Source organism: Asterias rubens, chromosome 8, assembly GCF_902459465.1.
Source record: "Asterias rubens chromosome 8, eAstRub1.3, whole genome shotgun sequence".
Lineage (NCBI taxonomy): Eukaryota > Metazoa > Echinodermata > Asteroidea > Forcipulatida > Asteriidae > Asterias > Asterias rubens.
This window is the reverse complement of record NC_047069.1, coordinates 339,519-366,982: the sequence shown is the minus strand read 5'-3', so window position 1 is coordinate 366,982 and position 27,464 is coordinate 339,519. Positions and strand designations below refer to the sequence as shown.

At 38.0% G+C, this 27,464-nt stretch overlaps 1 protein-coding gene and 1 non-coding gene across 2 annotated transcripts; both read left to right on the top strand.

Annotated features, from left to right (window-relative positions):
- Positions 1-295: 295 nt before the first annotated feature.
- Positions 296-25,579, top strand: LOC117293849 (exosome complex exonuclease RRP44-like). The gene is made up of 4 exons (XM_033776311.1): positions 296-313; positions 971-1,129; positions 23,046-23,168; positions 24,888-25,579. Exons 2-4 carry the CDS (start codon positions 1,100-1,102, stop codon positions 24,984-24,986), a joined length of 252 nt encoding a protein of 83 aa, XP_033632202.1. The 5' UTR covers positions 296-313; positions 971-1,099; the 3' UTR covers positions 24,987-25,579.
- On the top strand, positions 4,908-5,100 carry LOC117294079. The gene has a single exon (XR_004519501.1). It is a non-coding gene; the product is annotated as a U2 spliceosomal RNA (small nuclear RNA).
- Positions 25,580-27,464: the final 1,885 nt, after the last annotated feature.

Below are 27,464 nucleotides of genomic sequence, written 5' to 3'. Positions count from 1 at the left end.
TGTGAGTCAGTCGCAGTTAGAGCTGCCTCGCGCTACCTACGACTGTTAAATGTGTAACATCGCACTGGACAGCGACTGTTGCATGAAAGGCAGACAAATAGGCAGCGCCTAACGACTTGTCATCAAGTCTAGCCTACTGCATGTACTGCCATGGTGTAAAGCGAGTGGGTAAACATAGACATGTTGTTGGGCTCTGGCTGGACACTATTGGCAATGTACTGAAACTTTGGCAATGAGCAATGGAGAGCTGTTGATAGTATAATACATTGTGAGAAAAGGCTCCCTCTGAAGTTATGTAGCTTTTGAGAAAGAGGTACTTTCTTACTCAAGTATTTGAATCTTATTTAAAAGCCCTTTTAGGCAACTGAAAGCACACAAATGTGTGTACCAAGGGTGTTTGTTTTTCTCATGCAAATTCGATGACCAATTGAGTTCAAATTTTCACATGTTTGGACGGCCCCTGCCAACAAAGAATTATGTCCGAACACTTAAAATAAATAAATATTATGCATATGTTGGGATACACCAAGTGACAATACTGGTATTTGACAATTACCTTAGGTGTCCAGTGGCTGATTTCATGAAACACTAGTAGAATTATTCCTATCTCGTGTTAGGACAAGTAACTCTGGGTTTAATGCGTCCTAACGTCTTAGGATACAGAACTTAACTCGCACTAAGTCCTAAGATTAATCCTAAGTTAGGAAGAGTTTGGGGCAATCGACGGCAGGGTTCACACCCAAAATACGATACAACATGGGGGAAGTCCCCTGGCCGGCGCTTCCCAGGTTGTATCCCTTGTCAGTTGGTAGAACGCCGCGGCGTTAATCCCAAGTTCGTTGGTTCGAGTCCCACTCTAGTCAATTTTCTTTGTTCAACCCCAAATCATTTAGAATTCACCCAGTCAGTTTCCCTTGTAGTTTATAATTATGATATTCAATGTCTGTTTACTTTCGTTTTTCTGATGTAGATTTTCTTCAAGAACAAGATCGTTGACGAGGATGGATTCATCATCTTTGTCAGGAAGAATGCAGTACAGGTCTTCATTCCAAAGTTTGGTTTTGAGGGGACGCTCTTTCTCAAGGGGCAAAACAAAGAGATGGATGGACTTTTCAAGTACAACGAAGAGGTAAGTCACAATTACATAATCTGTTTGTTTACCTTGTTAAGTTAAGCACAACTAATACACTTGTGGCGTGTCTTGGCCTAGCGGTTAAGAGCACCAGATTCAAGCTCTGGTGTTTTGATCAGCAGAGTGTGGGTTCAAGTCCCGGTCGTGACACTTGTGTCCTTAAGCAAGACACTTACCCATGATTGCCTTGTAAAGTTGGGGAGGTAGTGCTTTCTGCTCTACCGGCCAGGCTTCTGATGGATGATACCTAAGCCTACATCCAAATGGACTGTAAAGGGGGTAACCCGTTTCAGCCCTAGGAGTAGGTGGCAACGGCCTCTGGAAAATAAGTTAGTTTAGCCCACACCTTCAGGCCTTGTGTGTCTGGCAACTTGGTTGGGTGTTCTTTGTTTTGGTAACTTACTCTAAAATAAGTCACCATAAACACTTACTTGGTAAAGAGCAGTGGACTCTGAAGAGCTGTCAATATTATAAACCATTGTCAGCAACAGCTTCCTTTGAAGTAATGTAGTTTTAAAGAAGGGAAATTTTTCGCCCAAATATTTGAATCTGGGAAATGCTTCGGCATGAAGCCTTTCTTCTGTGGGTTCGAATCCCGGTCGTGACACTTGTGTCCTTGAGCAAGATGCTTTACTATAATTGCTTCTCTTTACCCAGGGGTATAAATGGGTACCTGCGAGGGTAGAGGTTGATATTGTGAATGAAAAAGCCTTTGGAGCGATATAAACGGTTGCCCAGGTTGTATGCTCCCAAGGGAGCTGAGAAACATTTAAAGGGATGTTATTGGCCCTATGACCAGGGCACTAATGTAAAGCGCATTGATACGGTTATTGTGAATTGCGCTTTATAAGAATTGGTTATTATTATTATTATTTCTTGGTCATCTGAAAGCACACAATTCAATACAAGGGTGTTTTCAGGAGAGTTACATAGTACATACATGATTAAATACTGTTTGCGTCATTGTTTTACTAATTTCTCAGAAACTACAGCACCTCAGCAAGTAACATTTTCATTATCTTCAAACTGTGACTTTAATGTTAATCTGTTGATATTGTGTTTTGTGTCCTACAAAAAGTACCTAGACCCTTTAAAGTTAAGTTGTACTTTTGTAGCATGGAGGTTCTTCCTTATTCCGTTATATAATAAGCTGGAATTCAGTTGAGTCTGTTAGGCATTACAGGGGATAATCCAGTGCAGTGGTTGCCCTGCCCCCTACACATGCTTTAGATTGAGTGAGATGGAAATAATAATAATAATAATAATAATAATAATAATAATAATAATAATAATAATAATAATAATAATAATAATGGTGAAGTGTCATGTTTAAGGACACAGGTGTCACGGCTGGTGACAGGAACAACACTGCTCACTGCCATAGAAATTACCCATACAATTTGAGTTCTAGATATGCACCTTTAGCCTTTTCGCAATAAGGTGGCCTCCGTTTGGTTTGGGTAGATGCTGATGACAACTTCACCCAAACCTAATCCTGCCATAGCATTGTGTCCATCGTACCTTAAAAGGAAATGCTCCATGGTTCTACTATGTGGTAGGGGGGTTGGTGGGGGGGGTGTTGTTGTTCACAAACAATAATAATAGCATTCCAGAAGAAGTAATAAATTCACTCATAAAAGACAAGCTCTGCTTGTAGTACTATATATGGAATGTGGTTGTTAGAAACCAAATTGTGTGACCACTTGTGCGTAGCGGTGGGCGGTGCTTGGCAGGCCTGCCCAGGACTCACAATTTTGCTCAGCACTCACCCTGAGCAAAATACATTGTGCCGCCCTGCACTGATTTCCCTTAGAATAAATCAAAATACTGTCCACTGTGCATTGATCTGAAACATAGCTAGTGATAAGGATGTCACAGAGAAAGAACACAGTCAAAGTGCCATTCAACTGATTGCATGGCCCCATAACATGAACAGTTTGGAAACGTGGCATTATGCCTGGAGCAATAATGGCCCCAAACATGGATAATTTTGTTGATCTGCTCATCCCCTGGTTAACTTCTCCCAAAAAATAATATATTGCCCACCAAATAATATATTGCCTAGTAACGTGAAGTACGCACGCGCAGAAGCCCAAATTCGCCGCTAACCCGTGAAATACGCTTGCCGTAAGTACAGACTTCCGTAAGCGCCGATTCTGCGCTTACGGTAAGCAGAGCCATGAAATTGGGCCCTGGTTGTTAAGCCAAATACTCTCAGAAAAAGCAAACTTGATTGATGGATTGAATTTATTCAGATAAAAATACAGCAAGAACATGCCAAAAAATCATACACAACAACAATCCAGGAGAAAAAGACAATGAAATAAGATTTGAACCAAAATAGAGCACAAGATAGAAGTACTGCACAAGATTATCCAAGGATAGCCCCCCCCCCCCCCCCCAAAAAAAAAAAAAAAAAAAAAAACTTAGACTTATTTCCACTAAACTTGCCAAGAACCCAATGGGGAGATGACGAGGAAGGAAGTTTCAGTTTTAGATGTGGGAAGAATATACCCCAGGGAGTTATTCACAGGAAAAACCCACGCAGGGACTGAAAACCCAATCCACATATAGTGCCCCCAAAGGTGTTGAATTGAAGAAATAATACCAGCGGACTTGTCCTGTCTTGAGTTTACTGGTCTGACACTGAAATCACTGGCCTTAGGCCGGTGGTCCAGTGTAAAACTCCAGGCCAGCCAATATATTGTAAGTTATGTATTGGGCCCAATTTCATAGAGCTGCTTAAGCAGAAAATATTGCTTTTAACAATTGTCTGCTAAGCAGAAATGATCAGGGCCCAATTTCATAGAGCTGCTAAGCACATGCTTAGCATGAAATTTCTTCCTTGGTAAACACAGGATTACCAAGCAAATTTCCATGTGATGTTCTGGATAAGCAATTAACAGCTGAATATAAGTGACAAGCAATATGAAACAAATGGAAATTTGGTTGGTAAACCTGTTTTTACCAAGGAAGAAATTTCATGCTAAGCAAAGTTGTGTGCTTAGCAGCTCTGTGAAATTTGGCCCTGGACACAGGTACATGTGACATGGTAGTTTGGATGGTAACCTTAGTCTGGTAAGCATGCTTTTGTTTTGCTTTCAAAGCGGCTCTATGAAGTTGGGCCAAGGTTAACACTACATGTACAAGCATATGAATGAAGTGCTAGTTGGTGCTCTTGTTATTTTCTTTGGACAGTGTTGTATGTGTGGTGGTGGGGGGGGGGGGGAATTGGGTGTAAAGTATGGTCTGTGTTTTCTTTGTACTTTGTACTGTACTGTATACACACAGTCAACATGCATACAGTACATGAAGGGCCTACAGTATTTACATGTACATGTACATGCTGTTGTGCTCAAAATGTCAATAGGCCATAATCTTCAAAGAGGAAGGAAATTAAAGGCTCAAGGCTGTGTGCTCTGTGCATGCCCTAATGCACTACACATTCCACAAGCTGTTATCCGCATAACCTTTGTCTGGAATTAGCATAGCAAACAATACGCACATGCTCAGTAGCGTTTTTCGACCTTCTACTAGCTGAATACTAATTTCCTACAAATTCTACACACATAAAATGCTCATTTTGGGAAAATTTAAAACTTGTTTTCAAATCGGAAAAGGTTTTCTGGTGTGTTTTTATGGGTTGCGTTTAAGAGTGTGTTTAGAAAGATAGGGCTCAGGTAATTATGTATTGAAATTTAGTTTGAAGTTTGGCAACCATGGGTGGAATGAGTACTGTTTCGATACCCATGGGTCGACGAGAGTATTATTTGCTATCGCTTCTCGGCCTTTTGGCTAAGATCATGTGTAGTATCTGTTCTTTTCAGCTTAATATCTGAAACGCTGCTCATTGAGCAGCCAGTATATTAAACTGATTTTTGGATCTGGGCCATGGAATAGGGGCTTGCCTCGTCCTGGCCACGGGTTGGCCTGGTATTGCACTACCTCCAGGATTCGGCCCACTCCCCTCAAGGGGAAAATAATCAAATTAAAAAATAGATTTATATCAGTCTCCTGAAGATGACTAGAGCAAGCTAGTCAAAGATGACTAGAGCAGGATTTGAAACTTTGCATGGTGGAAGTAAGATATAGAAAAGTTTGCAGTTTACTCTAACGGTTCTTTTCAGAACCACCCCAACTCATTTAGAGATTGTTATTACATGGTGTTACCGCAAACTTTTCTATATATGACTAGAGCAAGCTAGTCAAAGATGACTAGAGCAAGCTAGTCAAAGATGACTAGAGCAAGCTAGTCAAAGATGACTAGAGCAAGCTAGTCAAAGATGACTAGAGCCAGCTAGTCAAAGATGACTAGAGCAAGCTAGTCAAAGATGACTAGAGCAAGCTAGTCAAAGATGACTAGAGCAAGCTAGTCAAAGATGACTAGAGCCAGCTAGTCAAAGATGACTAGAGCAAGCTAGTCAAAACGTTGAGACCCATTAAGACTTCACTCTGCGGTAGTGAAGTTAATAACAATCCTATAAGCTAAAGTAGTAGTTCCAGCCGGTTTCCTACCTTCTGCCCAGGTAGTACCTGTAGTTAAAAAGCAGGACAGTTCTTTTGAGAACTGAGAAGTCTCCATAGAAAATCTACTTCGCAGTGTAGTAGACTATAAAGCAAGACAGTTCTCTAAAGAACAAAAGCTAACTGGCAAGTAGACACATACTTACATGGTGTTCCCGCAAACCAATTATAGATAAATATCCTTACACTTCTGATGTAAATTTTATTTTTCCTTATTAGCTGTTCCTTAGCTGTTCCGACCTACCGTCGGAACAGGTGTTGTTTTCGTCGAGATTTTTATTATTTTTATTATTATTATTATTCTTTGTTTCCGCCTAAAACCCCATAGCGTTTGTACAGCGTTTTTGTTCAGGCCCCGTCTCCTAAAGTATGAGGATAAAAGAGTTAAATCATATATCAAATTGAAGCTTAGAACATAAGCTTTACTCTAACAAAAAAGTGTTAAAATTCTTAATTAATTAACCACATGGTCTTCATTTGAATTTTTAATTTGTAAACTTGATGCAGTCACTTTCATGTTATTGTGAAACATTCTCTTTGGTAATACAACACAGTATGTACCTCAATGAGTTGTTTACTTCTTGAGAGGAGTCTATACTATTTTGTTTCCTTCCCGCGTTCTGGACACATTACTCTGTACACGCACAAAGTACAGAGGTTTGGGATTTTCGTTAGAACGTGCGTTAAATTTGTCCTTGTTTTTCTAACCGCGTTCTGGACCAATTACTCTGTGCATGGGTTTTCGTTAAAACGAATGTGCGTAATTAGATAGGGGTTTTGACGACATCGACGTCGTCGTCAAAAAACCCCTTAAGGCATCTAATACTACATTTCAACCCTACTTAATAGTTATATGCGTTAGCAGTTCATATTTAGTGACAATGGTCGCAAAATCATGAAACGAGAATTATTTCGCCGGATCATAATCCCCTCTGTTGATGCACACATGTAAAAACCCACCATTTTTACATCGTGCCCTTCTAGCCTAGTGGTCATCAGTCGCGACTACACATCTGAGAATTGCGAGTTCGAATCTCCGTCCGAAATCAATATTTTTTTATCCCCCAAAACTAAAAATCTATTTCTTTTTGTAATGTTTAAGTTTGATTCTTATCTTTATATCGATAGTGTTGCCTTTTCTTTTTCTCAAATGTTAGCCCAACATAACCTGTGTGCATGCATGACACGATGATGTTTAAAAACACAGTAAGCGAAAAATGGTGATCATAAGCGCAGAGTTTGGTGGTTAAGAGTTCTGTGAAATCAACTTGTACTAGATCAAACATCAAACCACCGACCCCAAAAAAAATTACAAATCGTAATTAATTAACCACGTGACCCATATTTGCATATTTAATTGTACAAGGGGACAAAGTTGTTGGAACTTCCTGTTGATGCTGACATCATGAGAATATCAGCATAAGTATTGGAATTGCACTACCTATTGAACCACTTGGAGTGTTTAAGGAGTCCAACACGTCAGTCTAGAGTCCAACTCTGATTGTAAAAATCAATTCAGGCATCATCTTCAATTTAATTTTATGCAACAAGCAAACTTATAAATTTTCTGATTTTACTTCAAAGGGTAACATAAATGGCTGTTAGCAAACGGTTTCCAACAAAAACTACATGGTGTACGTGCACAATACTCTTACTGGCCTCAAGAATTTACCTCTAGATAATAAATCAAGCATTCAGTTCAAAATGATAAAAGTTTGTTATTGCCACATTATTCAGTGAACCATGAATCATACACAGCTACTATTCACATGAAAATCTATGTGTGGAGGGTAACAGACAGCACACAATGGAACCGGAGTTTAACAATGACAATACCAAAAGTGCAATCGTCAGCCCTTGAAGTTTATTATACATGGGGCTGATGGTGATCAAAAGGTGAAAGTCTGTTGTCGATACAACCGCCCACTTATATTCAATGGACCATGAATCACGGACCATATGCACAAAATAAAATATTCAAAAGAATATCCATATAATAGATTTGTCTGGTGTATAAACTGATGTCCCAGCCATTGGATTTTCGTGTGTTTTTGCTAGATTCCTCGCTCCCCAACCAAAGTGACTACAAAACGTCTCTAATGGATAACAATGGTATGTTTCGACATGGTTTTTTTCCCAGCAAGAGTTGTGGGGCCCATTTTCTCTAGTATTTATTTTTATCAATCAACTAGTGTTCCCTTTTATGTTTTATTATGATGTTGGGTATTTTGTTTATCTGTTTCATTTAAATATATGGTTAAGTTTTATTTTACGCTAACTGTTTTTGTGTTTGTTCTTCCTGTAATTTTGAATTGCTTTGCCGCTACATAAGATTACACCCACTGAATAGAATTGCTTACATTGCTTTCTTCGTTAGAAAAAAGGGGGGTGGGGTCCGTACTCGTTAAGGTTTGCTTTTTATGGGCCCCTCCATCCCCTACATGTGTTTTGCATTGATTTTTAGTTTTTGTTTTCTATTATTGTACGATTGCATTTGCTTGTAAAAAATTATTTATTACCTTCTGTGTAGACTAGGCAAGTCTCGCGCGTATTTGAACTTGCGGGACCATTATGTTCCAAACCTTATGGAGTTTTACGTGGGAAATTTTGTTTCGTCCATTATTTTAGTTTAATGTAGTGTATGACCATGAATATTATAAATATTGTTGGAAATGTAATACTAGTTCACAAAACGTATACAAGTAAAATTCTTTCAACAAAAGAAATCCTACTTTTGGGATGTCAACTTCACGAGATAAGTTATCACAGGAAGACGACATCCTAATTTTAGGATGTCGACTTCCCGAGATAAATTATCACAGCAAGACAACATCCTACTTTTGAGATATCGACATTCCGAGATAAATTATCACAGGAAGACGACATTCTTCTTCTTTTAGAATGTCGACTTCCCGAGATAAATTATCACAGGAAGATGACAACTGACGTTTAGGATGTCGACATACCGAGATAAATTAGCACAGCAAGACGACATCCTACTTTTAGGATGTCGACATCCCGAGATAAATTATCACAGGAAGACGACATCCTACTTTTAGGATGTCGACATTCCGAGATAAATTATCACAGGAAGACGACATTCTTCTTTAATAATGTCGACTGTTTGTAGTTATAAGACTCCTTGGGGATAGGAGAAAAATTTGGAAAAACCGTGACCTCAATTTGACCTCTACTGCCGGGTCAACCGGAAGTGGGACCATATCTCAAGAACTACTCAACCGATTTTCAATTTGTTTTCACTTACAGACTCCTTGACATTAATATTGACTGTGAAAACCCGTGACCCCATGTTGGCCTCTATGTCCGGGTGAACCGGAAGTGGGACCATACGCCAAGTACTATACAACCGATTTTCAATCCTTTTTGTTCAGTTTTATCCTCCTAAGGCATTAAAAATAAACTTTGAAAATCCATGACCCCAAATTGACCTCTACTTCCGGGTCAACCAGAAGTGTCACCATATCTCAAGAACTACACAACCGATTTTCTAACTTTTTTCAGTTACAGACTCCTTGGGCGTTAGAGATTAGCCTTAGGTTACCATGACCCCATGAAGTGGCACTGTAACTCAAGACACTGTACAGTATTTTTCAAACTTGTTTTCAGTTATAGACTCCTTGGTAATTTTAACACATAATCAAAGCAAAAGAACACGGAACAGCTTTGTGTTTGTTCACAAACACTTAATGTCTAGTCTTTAATTGTAATGCTTATTTCTTACCTTTTTATTGGGGGCCACGTTTTTCTCGTTTGGGTACTTGCATGTACAATTTTGTATTTAAATAAACAAAACTTTGTGTAAAGTTAAAGTCTTCGTTAAAGACACTGGCCACTATTGGTAATTGTCAAAGACCAGTCTTCTCCCTTGGTGTATCTCAACATATGCATAAAATAACAAATCTGTGAAAATTGGAGCTCAATTAAAATTGGTCGTCGAAGTTGCGAGATAATAATGAAAGAAAAAACACCCTTGTCACACGAGATTGTGCGCTTTTAGATGCTTGATTTCGAGAACTCAAATTCTAAATCTGAAGTCTCACAATCAAATTTGTGGAAAATTACCTTATTTCTAGAAAACTATGTCACTTCAGAGGGAGCAGTTTCTCACAATGTTTTATACTATCAACCTCTCCCCATTACTCTTTACCAAGTAAGGTTTTGTGCTAATAATTATTTTTGAGTAATTACCAATAGTGTCCACTGCCTTTAAGCTTGTATTCGAAATAAGCCATTCAAGTACTAGATGGTAGTCTCACTTTAATAGCCAACAATACTTTATTCACAACAGATATTTGTTTCCTCTGTGATGAACTTCAGTATGTGTACTTTTGAGAATTCCTTAAAGGGAAAGTTTGGTAATTTTTAAAGATCAGTCTTCTCACTTGGTGTATCCCATCATAAGCATAAAATAACAAACCTGTGAAAATTGTGGCTAAATTGGTCATCAAATTTGCGAGAAAATGATGAGAGAAACAACACCCTTGTTGGACGAATTTGTGTGCTTTTAGATAGAAATGAAAGACTTCTGGCTAGAAGTCTTTTATTATTTTAGTGAGAAATTACCTCTTTCTCAAAATCTATGCTACTTCAGAGGGAGCCGTTTCTCACAATGTTTTATACTATCAGCAGCTGTCCAATGCTCAATAGCAAGTAAGTTTTTAAGTTAATATTTATTTTGAGTAATAACCAAATGTGTACCTTCCCTTTAAGGGAGAATACCTTCATGTGCTTATACAGTGTGAACTCTGACACTAACTGTAATGAATCGTACATCCACAAACAGTCTGACAAGCCTTGCATATAATGAGATCACAAGTAGAGTGACAGTTACAATCAGATCTTAAACAAAACGCTGTAGGAGTTTGGCAACATATCTGTTTCCTTTTCGATAAGTGTCTGTGTGAAGGAAATCTCTCTGGCATTCCATTCTGAGATTAATCAAAGCAGACACCTTTGGTAGTTGTCAAAGACCCGCGATATTGTTAGGTATTGTTTGAAGCTTTGCATGGTGTGGAGACATAAGAAGAAACTATCCGCAAGTTTACTATTTATTTATAGTTTCTTCTCACCAGTATTCTTACTTGGTGTATCCCAACATAGGCATAAATTTTTTGTTGATGCAAGTCGCCTGACACACAAGGCCTGAAGGCCACTTCAAGGTGTGGGCTGCAATTATTTTTTTTCCAGAGGCCATTTCCACCTACTCCTAGGGCTGAAACAGGGTCACCCCTTTCACAGTCCATACGAATGTAGGCTTGGGTATCTTCAATTCAAAGCCTAGCCGGTAGAGCAGAAAGCACTACCTCCCCAATTTGGTCATTGAAATTGCAAGAGAATAATGAAGAAAAAAAGCACCCTTGTTGCAAAAATCTTGGGCCTGCAGTCCTTTTTTATTTGCGTCAGAAATTATCTTTCTCCAAAACTACTTTACTTCAGAGGGAGCCGTTTCTCCCAATATTTTATACTATCAGTAGCTCTCCATTGCCCATTACCAAGTAAGTTTTTATGCTAACAATTATGTTGAGTAATTACCTATAGTGACCAGTGCCTCTAAGTAAGTAAGGCCATGGGGCTCTTAAAATAAATGGTCTGTGAATGTTTGGTAAGGAATCTGAAATTTAACGAAAATAAAAAATTACTTGGTAAGAAGTATCCTCCAGCAGCTTTATAAATTGTAGGCATAATGCAGTATTTGAAACTTTTAACTTTGAAGTACTGTGGTCTTGGGAAAAGGATATCCCTTTTTACCCCCCCCCCCCCCATCAAAATTGAAGCATTACACTTCTTAGATGAAGCATTCCAATTGCAGATTATTCTTCCTGCATGGCATTACTGCTCCAGATTTTCAGCATTATCTCAAAAACGCTTCCACCTTTGGAAATGAAATGTTCACAGGCTAGTTAAATTGCTTATAACATCAAAGTTTGATTTGAAACTGGGAGTGGTGTGTGTAATTAGAGATTATCATTACATGGTGTTACAGCAAACCTCACTTTAACACTAGATGGTATAGTTGTAGATAATAGTCTACAACTATTTAGGATTGAAACAAACTGGGGCTGGGGGTTCCTTTTACCAAATGTACCGACGATGTGACCTGTGACATCACATGTTTACAAAAGAGCCACAGAGCCTGGACTTCCTGCAGGCATGATTTGTACACAGCTCAATGGAAGAAAACATAAAATCTTATATTTTATGGAGATTGCACTGTCTAATTCTTATCAACTTTTGATATGATTAAAGGAGGCACATCTCAAAACTTGTCCAGCTTTTACTTTCATAACTCTTGGTTTTATGTGGACGTTAAGACACAAAATGTCAACTTTCCCATAGGACCAGTGTAGTACAGTGCCTTCTAGAATACTCAAATAATGTACAAGGTCATACTTATTGTAAACAAGGTTCACATCATCTATATAATCCCTGTAGATTTTCGACAATATCTCAAAAACCCTTCCACCATCGGAAATGAAATTTTCACAGGCTATTTTAACGGTATATCCCTCTAGTCACTGCACCGCCCGAGTTTCTGAAAACCAATTTTTCAAGATTCTTGCAGTAAACAACTGGAATCGTAGTTCAATTTTTAAAAGATAGCTTAATATTTATGCACAATTGTTTACCCTTTCGGTAATGTTTGTATAAAAGTACAAGCTCCCATTGGGAACAATAATCGGCTCTCGAATATTTTGTTGTAAGGATAAAATGGACACAATAGCTTTTCAAGGCTTTTATCTGGCTCAATGCTCATACTAATTAAATGCGATGGCGTTAGTTTTCGACAATATCATCATTAATGATGAATAAATACAGTTTCCGTTGTGTTTACTAATTGGTATGAGCTAAATTATTTCATCGAAGCTAATGACGATTAATTGTGCATAAATATTAAGCTATCTTTTAAAAATTGAACTACGATTTTAGTTGTTTACTGCAAGAATCTTGAAAAATTGGTTTTCAGAAACTCGGGCGGTGCAGGGACTAGAGGGATATATCTACAGCTATATTGGATTGAAACAAACTGTGGGTTCCAATTATTTAATGAATACAATCCCTTTAAAATGCGCGGAGAAAGCAAAGGAGCGACTTTGAAATGGCAGATGGCTATCATCGCCAAATCAAGTTTGCGACTGAGGAGTCAGCTAAGCGTAAATATCGATCATTCAAGCATAACTCTGAATATAAATTTAATTTACAAGATTTCTATAGCCACAAAAAAATGACATGTGCATATGATTTCAGGTTATGAGTTTATTATTAGAGAAATAATAAGAAATTATTTGCAAGATTTTATAGGTTTTTGTTTGGTGCCCCTTACATGAACTTGGTTTCTCCCAATGCACAAACTAGCGTATCGAGCTGATACGCTCAAATTGTTTGACAATACCCGTGCATTTCAGCTGATACGCCCCAAATTTGTTTAAAGCCATTATACACTTTCGGAACAGAAAAATAAACAAAAGTTCACAAATTTACAAATAACTAACAGGTTTTACAGAAGGTAACGGTAAAAGACTTGTCTTGAAATATTATTCCATGAAATGCTTAACTTTTTGAGAAAACATTGAAACAATTATCAATTCTCGACAACGAGAATTAAGGATTTATAGTAAACACATGTCATAACACGGCAAAACGTGCGGAAACAAGGGTGGGTTTTCCCGTTATTTTCTCCCAACTCCGACGACGGATTGAGCCTAAATTTTCACACAGGTTTGTTATTTTATATATAAGTTGTGATACACAAAGTGTGGGCCTTTTGACAATACTGTTTACCGAAAGTGTCCAATGGCTTTAAATAATGTTGTATTTATTTTGTTGTTTTGGGTTTTTTTTTTTTTTTTTTTATACTTATTTTGCAAAAAAAAACACATCAAGATAAAGCCAATATTAATGCTCCAGAAAGCACAGTAGGGCATTTTAAAACAAGATAACCACCTATTAGAAAACATTCAGAAGACATGTTTTCAATGCAGCATCCTTTAGCCACACACTCAGGCCTGATACTTCACACCTCTTGCCTCTGTTGCCCCTCATCATTGCCTTGGTGCCCTTGAAATGCTTCTTAGAAATTTACAAGTTCCTCATAGGGTGCCTTTTGCCAAGGAGAAATATGCCTTGGTGCCCTTGCCCTTTCAAAAGCAAAGCATACGGGCCTGCAACTTCCAAAATTTTGGTCCAGAATGCCCACAATTTTGCAAAAATTTCCTTGGAGAACCCTTCATGAACATTGATATATTCATCATGTATTTCCCTCTTCTTTATGAAGCAATTGAAAACAAATATATCTCAGGGTTTCATGTGTATTTACAATGGGTCAAAATTGCCACTAGCCCGCTAGCTCGGAACTACCAGATTTACAGCCGGGCTACTCATTTTTCCAGTTTGATTGCCCGACGGGCTAGTGGAAAAATAATGCAAAAAGCAACATCACAAACAATAATGAACTGTGCTGCATTGTAAAACTTTCGGTGACCAATTTGTGCCATGACTCAAGATGAATGTGTTTTATTCAGGCTACAAAAATCTCATCATTGCTATTTCTGGGTTACTAGCCCTACTGACTACTATGAAAATACACTTAATTCTGACCTCTGATTTACAAACCAAATTGATCAACTGCAAAATATTAACTCTGATTAATCATGTCATCGTACTAGATCATGATCCTTGAATTACCTTCATGAATATTACATTAAAATACTTTACAAACAAATTTCCCCAATGATGAGGTATATGAAAAAAAAACATATCTCATGGTTTGCTGTGCAGGTACATACCCAAATTAATATAAACTCTGATTAATCATGTCATCGTACTAGATCATGATCCTTGAATTACCTTCATGAATATTACATTAAAATACTTAACAAATAAATTTCCCCAATGATGAGGTATATGAAGAAAAAAACATATCTCATGGTTTGCTGTGCAGGTACATACCCAAATTAATATAAACTCTGATTAATCATGTCATCGTACTAGATCATGAACCTTGAATTACCTTCATGAATATTACATTAAAATACTTTACAAATAAATTTCCCCAATGATGAGGTACATTGTATATGAAAAAAAAAAAAAACATATCTTATGGTTTGCTGTGCAGGTACATACCCAAATGAATCTAAACTCTGAGTAATCATTTCATCGTACTAGATCATGATCCTTGAATTACCTTAATTACATGATGTAATTTAATATCTATTATATCAGTGCGGTACCCGCTGCCAAAACATAGGATTCGAACTGCCTCTAGCTGCCGGGCAACCTCGGTAGTCTAGTTGGTAAGACACTGCTCTAGAATTGCAAGGGTCGTGGGTTCGAATCCCACCCGAGTAACATGCCTGTGATATTTTTTTCACAGGACTCGGGAAAGTACTGAGTATACAGTGCTAACACACATCGGTATATGGATAAAAACCAAAATTAATATGATGTAAATGCTTTACAAATAAATCCCAATGCTAAAGTATCTGAAAAAAAAAAACATTCCTTAAGTTTGCCGTGCAATACAGACCAAATTAATCCCTGCAAAATATAAACTCTGATGATAAATCATTTCAACGTATTAAACTGCTCACAAAAAGTTAGGAAACTTTTTGCAATCAAGTATACATGTATTTGTATCATGTATTACTCTGTTTGTATTAAATTATACACTAATGCAAAGCTGAGGTGTTCATCTTTAAAATGGTACCACATTTGCAATGATTACATGTTGCTGAAATTGGCTACATGAATGACAATGAGGCAAAGTCACAAATCAAATGTGCCAAATTTACCGTTATCTGTACTTAAAGGCAGTGTACACTATTGGTAATTGTTAAAGACCAGCCTTCTCACTTGGTGTATCTAAACATATGCATAAAATAACAAACCTGTGAAAAATTGAGCTCAATCGGTCATCGAAGTTGCGAGATAATAATGAAAGAAAAATAAACTTTGTCACACGAAGTTGTGTGCATTTAGATGGTTGATTTCGAGACCTCAAGTTCTAAATCTGAGGTCTCAGAATCAAGTTCGTGGAAAATTACTTCTTTCTCGAAAACTATGGCACTTCAGAGGGAGCCGTTTCTCACAATGTTTTATACCATCAACCTCTCCCCATTACTCGTCACCAAGAAAGGTTTTATGGCAATAATTATTTTTAGTAATTACCAATAGCGTCCACAGTAAACAGGTAATGATCAATAATCAAAACGGTCAAGCTTCAGAACCATGAATGGTTTACACAAAGACTTGCACCAGTGAGAACACCACACACAATTACCCCAATCTCTTGAAAAACACCTTGTTTGGATATTTGCAAGACTTGTTACTGAACTTCTTGTCTCAATATAAAGTGGATTAAGATCAGGAAAGTTGCCTTGCTTGCTTGAATTACAGTGTCAGTTGTTTGTTCATACAGTAACACAGAATTGCAAATTTTGGCACATTTGATTTGTGGCTCTGACTCTTTCTCACTCATGTGGCCAAGTCCAGCAACATGTCATCATTGCAAGTGTGGTATCATTCTAAAGAAGAACAGTTCAGCTTTGCATTGATATATAACTTAATACAAACAGAGTTATAAAATATAAATATATACTTGGTTGATAATAATTTCCTAACTTCATGTGAGCAGTTTAGATCATAACAGTACCCTTGAATTACCTTCATGAATATTACATTAAAATGCTTTACAAATATATCTCAATGCCAAGTTGCAGACGCTGTATAGCGTCTATGTATGCCATACATACCATTGTGATTAGTCATAACTACGATTGCACTACATCTGTTGGGACGCTATGTAGAAATGTGAACTTGTTTATTCAGGACATGTCTGGCTCGTTTAAAGGCAGGGTCAGGGAACGATTTTGTTCAGCAATTTTGCATGGCAAAATATTTTGACTGGAAAGTTTTGCGCATAATGAGTTCTAATGTTGAGTAGCAAATGATGATTTTTGAGCAGCAACCGATACATTTTTTCTGAGCATTTTGCTCTGCTATACAAAGGAAATCTTTTACTGAGTGTGTATCATACCTTAGGTATTTACTCCAAAAATTGATGACCATAAAAAAGTCATTGGTATAGACGATGTGACTTATGTTTACATTCAATCCGCCCTCTGTTGACAAAACACTGTATATGTCGTGTTTCGCCGGGCAAAAAGACGCGTAGTCATGGTAAGATTGCATACACTTTCTAGCTGGCTGCCAAAACACAAAGGTTTTGCCCGGCGATATGCGCGCCAATCGTGTTATGGCTTTTCGAGTGACGCCAGAGGTCACATCGTCGATAAGAAGCACTTCAAATGCTGATCATGTATAACATTTTTGAGAAACTTTTTCCCTTCTAAGTTTCAGAGAAAGGAATTAAAAAACATTTCAATCTGAAATCTCAGACTGTAATTCATTTACCGCTTATTCTACCTGTGTGGACATAATAACTCAAAATTTTCAGCAAAAAAGCACTCACCTTTTGAAATGAAATTTTCACAGGTTTGTTGAGTATACATGATTGAAATAATCGAATGTTAAAAAAAAAAAAACTCTAGGTAGACTTTGCCTTTAATGTCTACAGTGTGCATTGTTAGCAACTGCTATTGATGCGTCATGCTGGCTCAAAGTCTACGATAAAGAATGACATGCTTCACTAAAGAAGTACAGCCAGACAGCATTCACGGATATTTACTTTATCTGAAAATACTCTCAAATAAAGACTTTCCCATGTGACTAGTATACAGTATTCACTTAAAGGCACTGGACACTATTGGTTATTACTCAAAATAATTGTTAGCATAAAGACTAACTTGGTAACAAGCAATGGAGAGCTATTGATAGTATAAAACATTGTGAGAAACAGCTCTCTCTGAAGTAATGTAGTTTTCGAGAAAGAAGTAATTTTCCACTAAAATATTTGAATTTGATTTAAGACCTCAGAATTATATTTTGAGGTCGCGAAATCAAGCATCTGAAAGCACACAACTTTGTGTGACAACAAGGGTGTTTTTTCTTCCATTATTATCTCTCAACTTCGAAGACCGATTGATTGTTATTTTATGCATGTTGAGATACACCAAGTGAGAAGACTAGTCTTTGACAATTACCAATAGTGTCCAGTGTCTTTAAAGGCAAAGTATACCTTTGGTTTGGATCCCGGTTTTGAGATATTGTCGACAAATCCATAGGGAATAATCCCTAATAGGAATACACAAAAGTGTCTGAAAGAAACACTTATACGATTCAAATTGTGGGGCGTTAAAAACTGACAAACTAACAAAAAGACTGAACAACAAGTCGGGCCTCTTCTTTTTCAGATGAAATTTATTTGTAAAATGAACAAAGAGCAAATAAACTGAAAACAATAGAGATATTGCTGGAGTACATGTAGATAGATGAATACGAGTTACATGTCTAATGAACTTTGATTCACTTAAGTTCACATTGTGCCCAGTTTACACAATTTAATTAGCCATCTGTCTTTGTGATGACTATGAGTAACCAATCAGTGTTTGAAGAATTTAAAGGTAGTGGTCATACTTGTTCAGGCCTGTATGCTTCGTTTTTGAAAGGGCAAAGACACCAATGCATTTTCTTCTTGGTAAAGGGCACCCTTTGAGGAAATTGTAAATTTCTATTGGAGCATTTCAAGGGGCACCAAGGCAATGACCTAGGGGCATGGAGGCAATCGTATTGTATCAGGCCTGCATTTCAGTAATTGCGTGTCAGTCGGAGCTCTACCATTGTCTGTTGAGACTACAACATGGGTAGATCTCACATCGGAAGCAATAGCCCTTTATCAAGGTCTGGTCATCTTGATATTACTCCATTCCAATTCATTGTAACCAAACTGAGACTAGGTAATAGTCTGGTGCCATTCGCAATGAATGTTAGCATTCATTACTGTTATTTGAAACGGGGAACATGACCAAGATGGTGACAGCGTGATAAATGTATAAGTCTCGCACATTGAACTTTTAGAACCATTGTGGTCCGAAATCTTGTCTTGAAAAAGGGCAAGGCCTTTTGCAATTTTTCTTGTTTCAATTGGAAAATGTGAAAATCTATGGGAACTTTGGTAGGACAACAAAGGCCGCCATGGTCAGCATGTAAATCCAGGCCTGCGTTGGCCAATCTTTGGTACTGTTGTAACTTAAGGATTCTCTTTGTCTGGATCACCTCTCTCTGTTGTCATGACATTAATCCATCTGATGCAGGCATTTTATTTCTAACATTAAAGGAACATTACGGGATTGGTTTTTGCTAACGAAACGATTGCTTGCAGTGTAAGCGCTTTATGTAATCCACTATACATAAACTGACAAACATGTAGAAGTTTGAGATCGATCGGCCATCTGGGTCACGAGAAAACAGTGAAAAACCGATTACACATTTTACATGACATCGATTTTGAAAAAAAAAATAATCAAACGCTCACTGAGCGATAAACTCCATACGAGAAATTAGTTTTTATTGATTTCTCATCAAATATGAAATTCCAGACAGATATATTTCAAGGGGATGTTTTCTATTAGTATTATCATGTTTAGACCGTGTAAGTTTTTTTCTGACCAATTCTGTAATGTTCCTTTAAATTTCACATAATCAACTGCCACTACAGCTAAGCTACTTATTTGCATTTAAATAGGTCTGCAGTACAGTGTTTTGTCATTTTGGTAATTGTATTCATACAAAACTGAAGACCAAGTCTTAAATTATGTTGATTGAAAAAAAAAAAATAATAATGTATTTGCAAACAGCATGAGAAACTAGTGGAAATTTCTACATTTGCTGGTTGATTAGAAAATTACTTTAAAAAATGTTTATATTAATGCATTATTTTAGAAATACATACAAATGCGTTTGATGTGATTACTTAATCTACACAAGAACAGCAACAAAGTTGCCAAAACATAGGATTCGAACTGCCTCTAGCTACCGGGCAATCTCGGTAGTCTGGTAAGACACTGCTCTAGAATTGCAAAGGTCGTGGGTTCAAATCCCACCCGAGTAATATGCCTGTGATAATTTTTTCACAGGACACGGGGAAGTACTGAGTATACATTGCTAACACACATCGGTGTATATGGGTAAAAACCAAAATTAATATTCTTTATCCCTGATGCAAATTTAACATCTATCATGGCATTTATTTTACTGATTTACAAATTATCTGATAGGGTGCAGTGAATGTTTTCCCTTGTGTAGCATAGCAAAATGCATCGATTGCTACTAAAAAAAAATCATCATTCGCTAGACAATAATTAGCATACAGTGTGCCCAAAACTTGTCCAGTCTATATATTTTGCTATGCAAAATTACTGGACGAAATCGTTCCCTGGGATGTTGGCTCTCATCGGCTTGTGGTTTTGTGTGGGTGAAATCAGATCTTTTCTAACCATTGTGAAAGCCAATCGAAATAAACCACTGTTTAAGGCTAGAAGATAAATAAGACTTGTTCAGGTTATAAAAAAACACAAAAGCTCTGGCAAAAGCTCTTTGAAAGGGCAAGGGCACCAAGGCATTTTCTTCTTAGTAAAGAGGAGAATATAACTGTATCCCTATGCCACAGGGTTTTGGTTTCATGTTTCAAGAACACCTTGGTAGCTTACCCCAGGGCAGGGCTGGGTATGACCATTTGTTGGGGCAGACTGAGGGTAAAGTGATCATAGTATGTGAGAACGGCAGCCAACACATATCCAAGTAAAAAGGGCTATTGAATATGAAAAAGTTCAGGTCTTCATTTTAGTCTCAAAGAAAGAACTTCAAAGCAAGATATAACTTTACTCTCACAGTGCAGTGCAATTGATTCTAAAGCTGCTTACAAGTAATCAAATAAATAAATAAATAGTAGTAGTTAACTAACTACAAATAATAAATTGTACAAGCTGCTAGCGAAGGTCATGTTATCCCATCTTCTCTTGTTGGATTGCTGAAAGAAAAAAAGAAAAGAAAAAAAAAAACATTTATCTATTTTGCTTCAAATTAATTGAGGAACAGTGGAACAATACTGAGGGTTCGAGTCCCAGTCGTGAAACCTGTGTCCTTAAAGCCATTATACACTTTCGGTACAGAAAAAAAATTAAAAGTTCACAGATTTACAAATAATTTACAGGGTTTACAGAAGGTAATGGTGAAAGACTTATCTTGAAATATTATTCCATGAAATGCTTTACTTTTTTTAGAAAACATTAAAATAATATCAATTCTCGATAGCGAGAATTACGGATTTATTTTTAACACATGTCATGACACGGCGAAACGTGGGGAAACAAGGGTGGGTTTTCCCGTTATTTTCTCCCGACTCCGATGACCGATTGAGCCTAAATTTTCACAGGTTTGTTATTTTATATATAAGTTGTGGTACACAAAGTGTGGGCCTTGGACAACACTGTTTACCGAAAGTGTCCAATGGCTTTAAGCAAGACACTTAACCATGATGCTTCATCCTTTCGATGGGATGTAAAGCTGTTGGTCCCGTGTGTTGTGGAACGCATGTACAATAACCCAGTGCACTTAGCGCAAAGAGAAGGCATTTTTGATAACATTAAAGCTTTAAGGCATTGGACACCTTTGGTAAACGTCAAGGTCCAGTATTCTCACTCGGTGTATCCAAACATTTGCGTACAATAAAAAACCTGTGAAAATTTGGGCTCAATTGGTCATTAAAGTTGCAAGAGAAATGATCAAAACAAAGAAAATTTTGTGTGCTTTCAGATGCCTTAAAATGGCTTCAGGCCTGAAGTCTTTGAACATTTGAGTGACAAAATAACCTCTTTCTCAAAAATTACGCTCCTTCAGAGAAAGCCGTTTCTCACAATGTTTTATACTACCAACAGCTCCCCATTGCTTGTTAATACCAAGTAAGTTTTTATGCTAACAATTATTTTGAGTCGTTACCAATAAGGTACAGTGCATTTAAGATAGCCATGCAGTTGCATACTCACTTTCTTTTGTCGGAAGGGGGTTCTTTTCAACTGTTTCTGTTTTCTTCAGTTGCTTCTTATCAAACGATTTAACTCCTGATACGTCTGGCTTTTTGTCACCCATTTTGATGGTTCTGAAGAAGTTAAAGAAGTTGTTATAGATGTGTTTTAGTTTTTTAAAAAAGAACCACAAAGAACTACCCATCTGGGCCATATCTCATGGCTCTGCTCACCGTAAGGAAAGAATCAGCGCTTTCAGAAGCAGGGAACTCCACGCTTACATCAAACGTATTTCACGGGTTAGCAGGGAATTTTGTCTTGTGTGCGTGCATACTCACCTTTTTGGCATTCTTTCACAGCTTGTCGCTTACACGGTAAGCGGAGATTGGTGATTGTAAGCCCAGAATTTGGCAGTAAGCAGAGCCATGACATTGGGCTCGTGTGTTTTTATAAAAACAAATTCTGAAATTAGTTGGTAAAATATTTCATTTGTGAAATAGACTTTTAGTGCTGGAGAAGTCTAGCTTACAGAGCTAGTGCAGAAATGTTGCGCTTGCACAGTAAGCGGAGAATAGTGATAGCAAGCGATGAATTTGGCGATAAGCAGACCCATGACATTGGCCCTGGTGTTTTAAAAATATCAAACTGAATGAGTTTGTAAGAAATAATTTGTGAAATAAGCTTTTAGTGCTGGAGAAGTCTAGCTTACACAGCTAGTGCAAAATTTTGCGTTTGCGCAGTTAGCGGACGATAGTGATAGCAAGCGATGAATTTGTTGGTAAGCAGACCCATGACATTGGCCCTGGTGTTTTAAATATATCAAACTGAATGAGTTTGTAAGAAATAATTTGTGAAATAAGCTTTTAGTGCTGGAGAATGATGGTAGCAAGCGTAAAGCAGAGCCATGAAATTGGGCCCTGGTGTTATTAAAATAAACTCTGAATTAGTTAGAAATCATTTTGTGAAATAAGCTTTTAGTGCTGGAGAAGTCTAGCTTACACAGCTAAGAAATAGTTGATAAGAAATAATGTGTGAAATAGTGCTGGCAAAGTCCAAAAGCTTGATGGAGTTTATCTCTCGTATCACATTGCAGCCAACGCCCATCTTAGGTGATAACCCGTGGAGAGGAACAAGCAGGGTTCCTCTTAATGATGCTCCGTAGAATCTTGATCCCAAGTGAAAAATACACAAATGTAATCCATCTGAGAGGATTAGAACAACTCCAAATAAATAACCAGTACTCAAAAGTATAATTCCTGAGGATAAAATCCATGTTAGTTACCGAGTCAAGTAGCTGAAGCTAGACTTGAATTCTTGAAGCTTGTCTTGGCCTGGTAAGTGTCCTGACGATAAAGTGTGAGCAAACTGACAAACATTCCGCTTTTATATTGCTCGGCCCCGTCCAACTCCTCTCAACACATGTTTCTTCGTTATATCTTCTTTCACTTCAGGAATGTACCCAGATAGCTGGAGATGTCACCTTGCGCGGCTTCGATAAGGTCAGAGTTCAAATCAGTGCAGAGACATCTAACATCCAGCATCAGAGGCTGCGGTTGCGACTAGTTGAACCAAAGGTAATTGTGTTCCAATACAGAGAAGGAGGCAGCAATGGCAATGGGCTGTGTTGCCCCTGGTCTTGGCCTTGGTGCCCCTTCAAAAGTTACTCATAGATTTTCCAGTGCAAAGGCCCTTTGAAAAATGAAAATGGCCTTGCCCTCTTTAAGCTAAAATTCCAGTCCTGGAATTACACGGGGGCCACAAAGGCCTGTGTTGCCCCTGGTAATGGCCTTGGTGCCCCTTCAAAAGATACTCATAGACTTTGAGGTTTGCAAAATGAAAATGGCCTTGCCCTCTTAAAGCTGAAATTCCAGGCCTGGAATTACACAGAGACAATGAAGGCCCATGGCCTCTGTTGCCCCTGGTCTTGGCCTTGATGCCCCATCAAAAGTTTGTCATAGACTTTAAGATTTTCCAGCGCAAATGCCCTTTGCAAAATAAAAATGGCCTTGCCCTGTTAAAAGCCAAAATTCCAGGCTTGACAGAGTCATGTTCAACTTGTGATTCATTTGCACTAAAAGTCTCGGTTACAATACATGTACAGCCATCTGTGATATCTAATTGCATGAACTAACAACCTCCCCCCCCCCCCCCCATGTCGGGAGGGAACTAGTTCATGTATGTCACGAGTGATGTTTTAAACATATGTTGATGAACACCCGATTCAGACAGGCGCACTATAGTCTCGCCGAACCAAATAGATTACAAGCCTGATACTTCACGGAGGCAACGAAGACCTTATATTGCCTTGGTGCCCTTGCAATGCTCCAGTAGAAATTTACAATTTCCTCATAGGGTGCCCTTTACTAAGGAGAAAATGCCTTGATGCCCTTGCCTTTTCAAAAACGAAGCATACAGCCCTGAGATGAGAAGCGACTTTAAGTCGCCCAAAATAAATTTACATTGGCTCAGCTCAGGACCTGACCGACGTCTGAAACCATGTGCTCCAGAGTCGTTCCGAACGACTGGAGTTGTGTTTCACGTTACGCAATGAATCAACACTTGAAATTAGTAGGAATGGCGCTTTTCGCATAACTGCAGAGTCAGTCTGAAGCACTTATCAAGATCAGGGCCCAATTTCATAGAGCTGCTTAAGCAAAAAATATTGCTTAACAATTTTCTGCTAAGCAGAAACGAGGTGGATACCAGCCACAAATTGTATGTGTGACATGCTAGTTTGGCTGGTAACCTTATTCAGGTAAGCAAAATTCTGTTATGCTTAGCTAATTTTTGTGCTTAAGCGGCTCTATGAAACTGGTCCCAGGCTTTCACAAGCCTACTGATAGTGTTACAGAATAGTTGACATTTTAGATGTCATCCCACACCATGAGATAAATATATCAAATTGTTCTCTTACTCTCGAGTCTATAAATTATAATTTCGGGAGAAGAATTTATATCTAATGGTCAACGCATCGTGTCTGTGGAATGCCACGCACGGCGGGACTTAGTTTTGAAGTTGACAGAAATTTTTGGTGAGGGCTGCCAGTGTTAAAAGTGTTTATCAAGCTGGTCTTGCTATGTAAAATATTTTGAGGTCAGTGTAATTAGGAAATTATTAATAACGAACAAAAAACCCATAAATACCATTATTTTTCCGAAATCAACTCAGCGGCGGTAGAATAAAAAGCGCGTGGGGCCGATTTAACGACTTGTCCACAAGTCTAATATAAATGCAGTGTGAAAATTATAGTATTTGTCTCTATCATTACCGGTTATTTTTTTATTTCTCTTCAGGTTCCAGGTTTCAGCGTTGATCCACAACCAAAGTCCAAGGATGAGTTGGATATCCAGCCACCTCCGACCAAGAAACAAAAATGCACCAACTCTTCATAACAATGAAGACTTGTCTCAATAGTCGGTTCTACCATCTCATAACCATCTTGCATGTCGCGGTCAAGTAGATAAGAACACCAGACTCAAGCTCTCTGGTGTTTTTGATCAGCAGAGTGTGGATTCGAGTCCCGGTCGTGACTCTTGTGTCCTTAAGCAAGACACTTCACCATTATTGCTCCGCCTTTGGATCGGCCATAAAGCCGTTGGTTCCGTGTTTCTGATCAGCAGAGTGTGGGTTCGAGTCCCGGTCATGACTCTTGTGTCCTGAAGCAAGACACTTCACCATTTTTGCTCTGCCTTCGGATCGGCCATGAAGCCGTTGGTTCCGTGTTTCTGATCAGCAGAGTGTGGGTCCGAGTCCCCATCGTGACACTTATGTCCGCAAGCAAGACACTTCACCATTATTGCTTCATCCTTCGGAGGGACCGTGAAGCGGTAGGTCCTCGGTGTTGTGTTATGCACATAAAAGAACCTAGTACATTTAACGTCAAGATAAGGAGTTCGCCTCGGTGTTCGTGGTTTGATTGGCTGCATATTGTGCCACAGCACCTTGTAAACCATTAGGAAATGTATGATTTGAAATTTGCATGGTGGAAATACGATATGGGAAGGTTTGCGGTAACACCATGTAATGACTATCTCTAATGAGTTGGGGTAGTTCTGTAAAGAACTGTTGGTTTCAACTCGACGTTTTGATCAGATGCTCTGATCGTCTCATATTCTAAATCGTAGCTCCACATACCTTGCAGGACACAAATTCTGAGCGCTTTGATGCGCCCCTATATAACAACTTAGTATTATCATTTTTGTTTTGTATCATTATGTCAAGTGCCTTCGTTAGGAGTAAACCAATGCTTTGTTGCAAGACAGTGTCTAAAATCTTTAAAAAAATGTTTCCTGGCACAAACTTTCATAGAAAAGTTTCATCATCGAATTCTTTACATTTAAAGCATCAAAATCTCACTGTTTTCAGGGAAACTGTTTTTATTTATGAAGAAGTTTCACAAGAAAATGTTGTCATCTGGCCTTCAAGAAAGACTCTGCCAGAGTCGGAATGTCAGTCCATTAACAATTGTACAAAGAAAAATAAGGAATAAGAAATCTAGGAATTGTTTTCTTACCAGCACAAATCTGGCTGGATTCTAAAGGTTGTCAAGGGTTCAATTGAACTGATTTTTATGGGGGTTTTTCAACGAGGGTACACTCGTTAAATTTTTCGAGTAATTTTTTAATAATCATGATTTTTAATCGGTCATTCCTGCGTAATTTTTTTAAGTGATTTTTGTTAAAAGAAAGTGGAACAAATGTGGTCAAATGTTATAAAATGTTCCCAAGTTAAAAAAATTATAATCTTTTCATCATTTTGAAGATTTTGTTGAAGGTACTTTTGAAATCTATTAAAAAAAAATGCCAAACTAAAAATATTTGTATTGATCCAGTCATCTTGTGTTATAATGAAATGGAAAGAGGAAACGGTTTAGGGTTCCATTTCAGAAAGAACAAAGATTGATCTTAACTGTGAGTAAGCATAATTGCTAAGCATGCGAGTAAGCATAATTGCATACAGTGTAATAGGTATACAAAAAAAGGGAAAAATACTGCTTCACAAATTTCTTTGCTGAGCAAAACTTTAGTGGGGCACCAGTCACAACACTGTTAACTCAATGTAATTTTGGCTGGTAACCGGTATCGGTTAAGCAATACTTTATTGTGCTTAGCAAGTTGCTTAAATTTGGGCCCTGTTCTCGATTTCACACAGATTGATATCTGAATTTGCTAAGCAAAGTGTGATGTCACAATACAGATCACCATGCTAATTGCTCGTCTCCACCCATGGTTCTTGTGATTGATTTAGTTAGTGCGCTACATATTTGGCGGCACAGGTGTATACTCCCCAGGGAGCTGAGATGGTTTAAGGAATGAAAGGCCCGGTGATGAGGGGTAATATTGTGGAAGCGCTTTGAGACGCCCTTGGGTGTGAAAACGCTAGAACTGGTTGCTGTCATTATTAACTCTTGGTGCTTTGTGAACTTGATCCCTGGGCCCAAATTTCATAGAGCTGCTTAAGCACAAAAATACGCCAAGCAAAACAAAGTGATGCTAACCAGAATAAGTTTACCAGCCAAAATACTGGGGTTTTTTGTACAATTTGTGACTGGTATGATGCTCATTCTTGCTAAGCATGATTTTTAAGCAGTATTTGTTGCTCAGGCAGCTCTATGAAATTGGGCCTACATAGGTCTTTCTTGCATATACTTTGTGTGTATAGCATCAACATCTAGTTTGATGTATTCATGAATACATGGTTACACAATGGTTATTTGCATTTACAAAAACATAAACCAACTGTGACAAAAACAAGCAAGGGCACAAAATTTCCTTTTTCCAAATTTTATTCTTCACCAGGATTGGTAAAAGAGAGAGCGAGTATCCCTTAACCATTATTGTAGCATGTAAATTAAAGTGCATTATCGCAGC

Bases quoted from the DNA above. Each gene is read 5' to 3' on its own strand.
- LOC117293849 (XM_033776311.1), top strand. From the start codon at position 1,100: ATGGATGGACTTTTCAAGTACAACGAAGAG. The intron at 1,130-23,045 runs GTAAGTCACAAT...CTTTCACTTCAG, and splicing joins TTTTCAAGTACAACGAAGAG to GAATGTACCCAGATAGCTGG. The intron at 23,169-24,887 runs GTAATTGTGTTC...ATTTCTCTTCAG, and splicing joins TGCGACTAGTTGAACCAAAG to GTTCCAGGTTTCAGCGTTGA.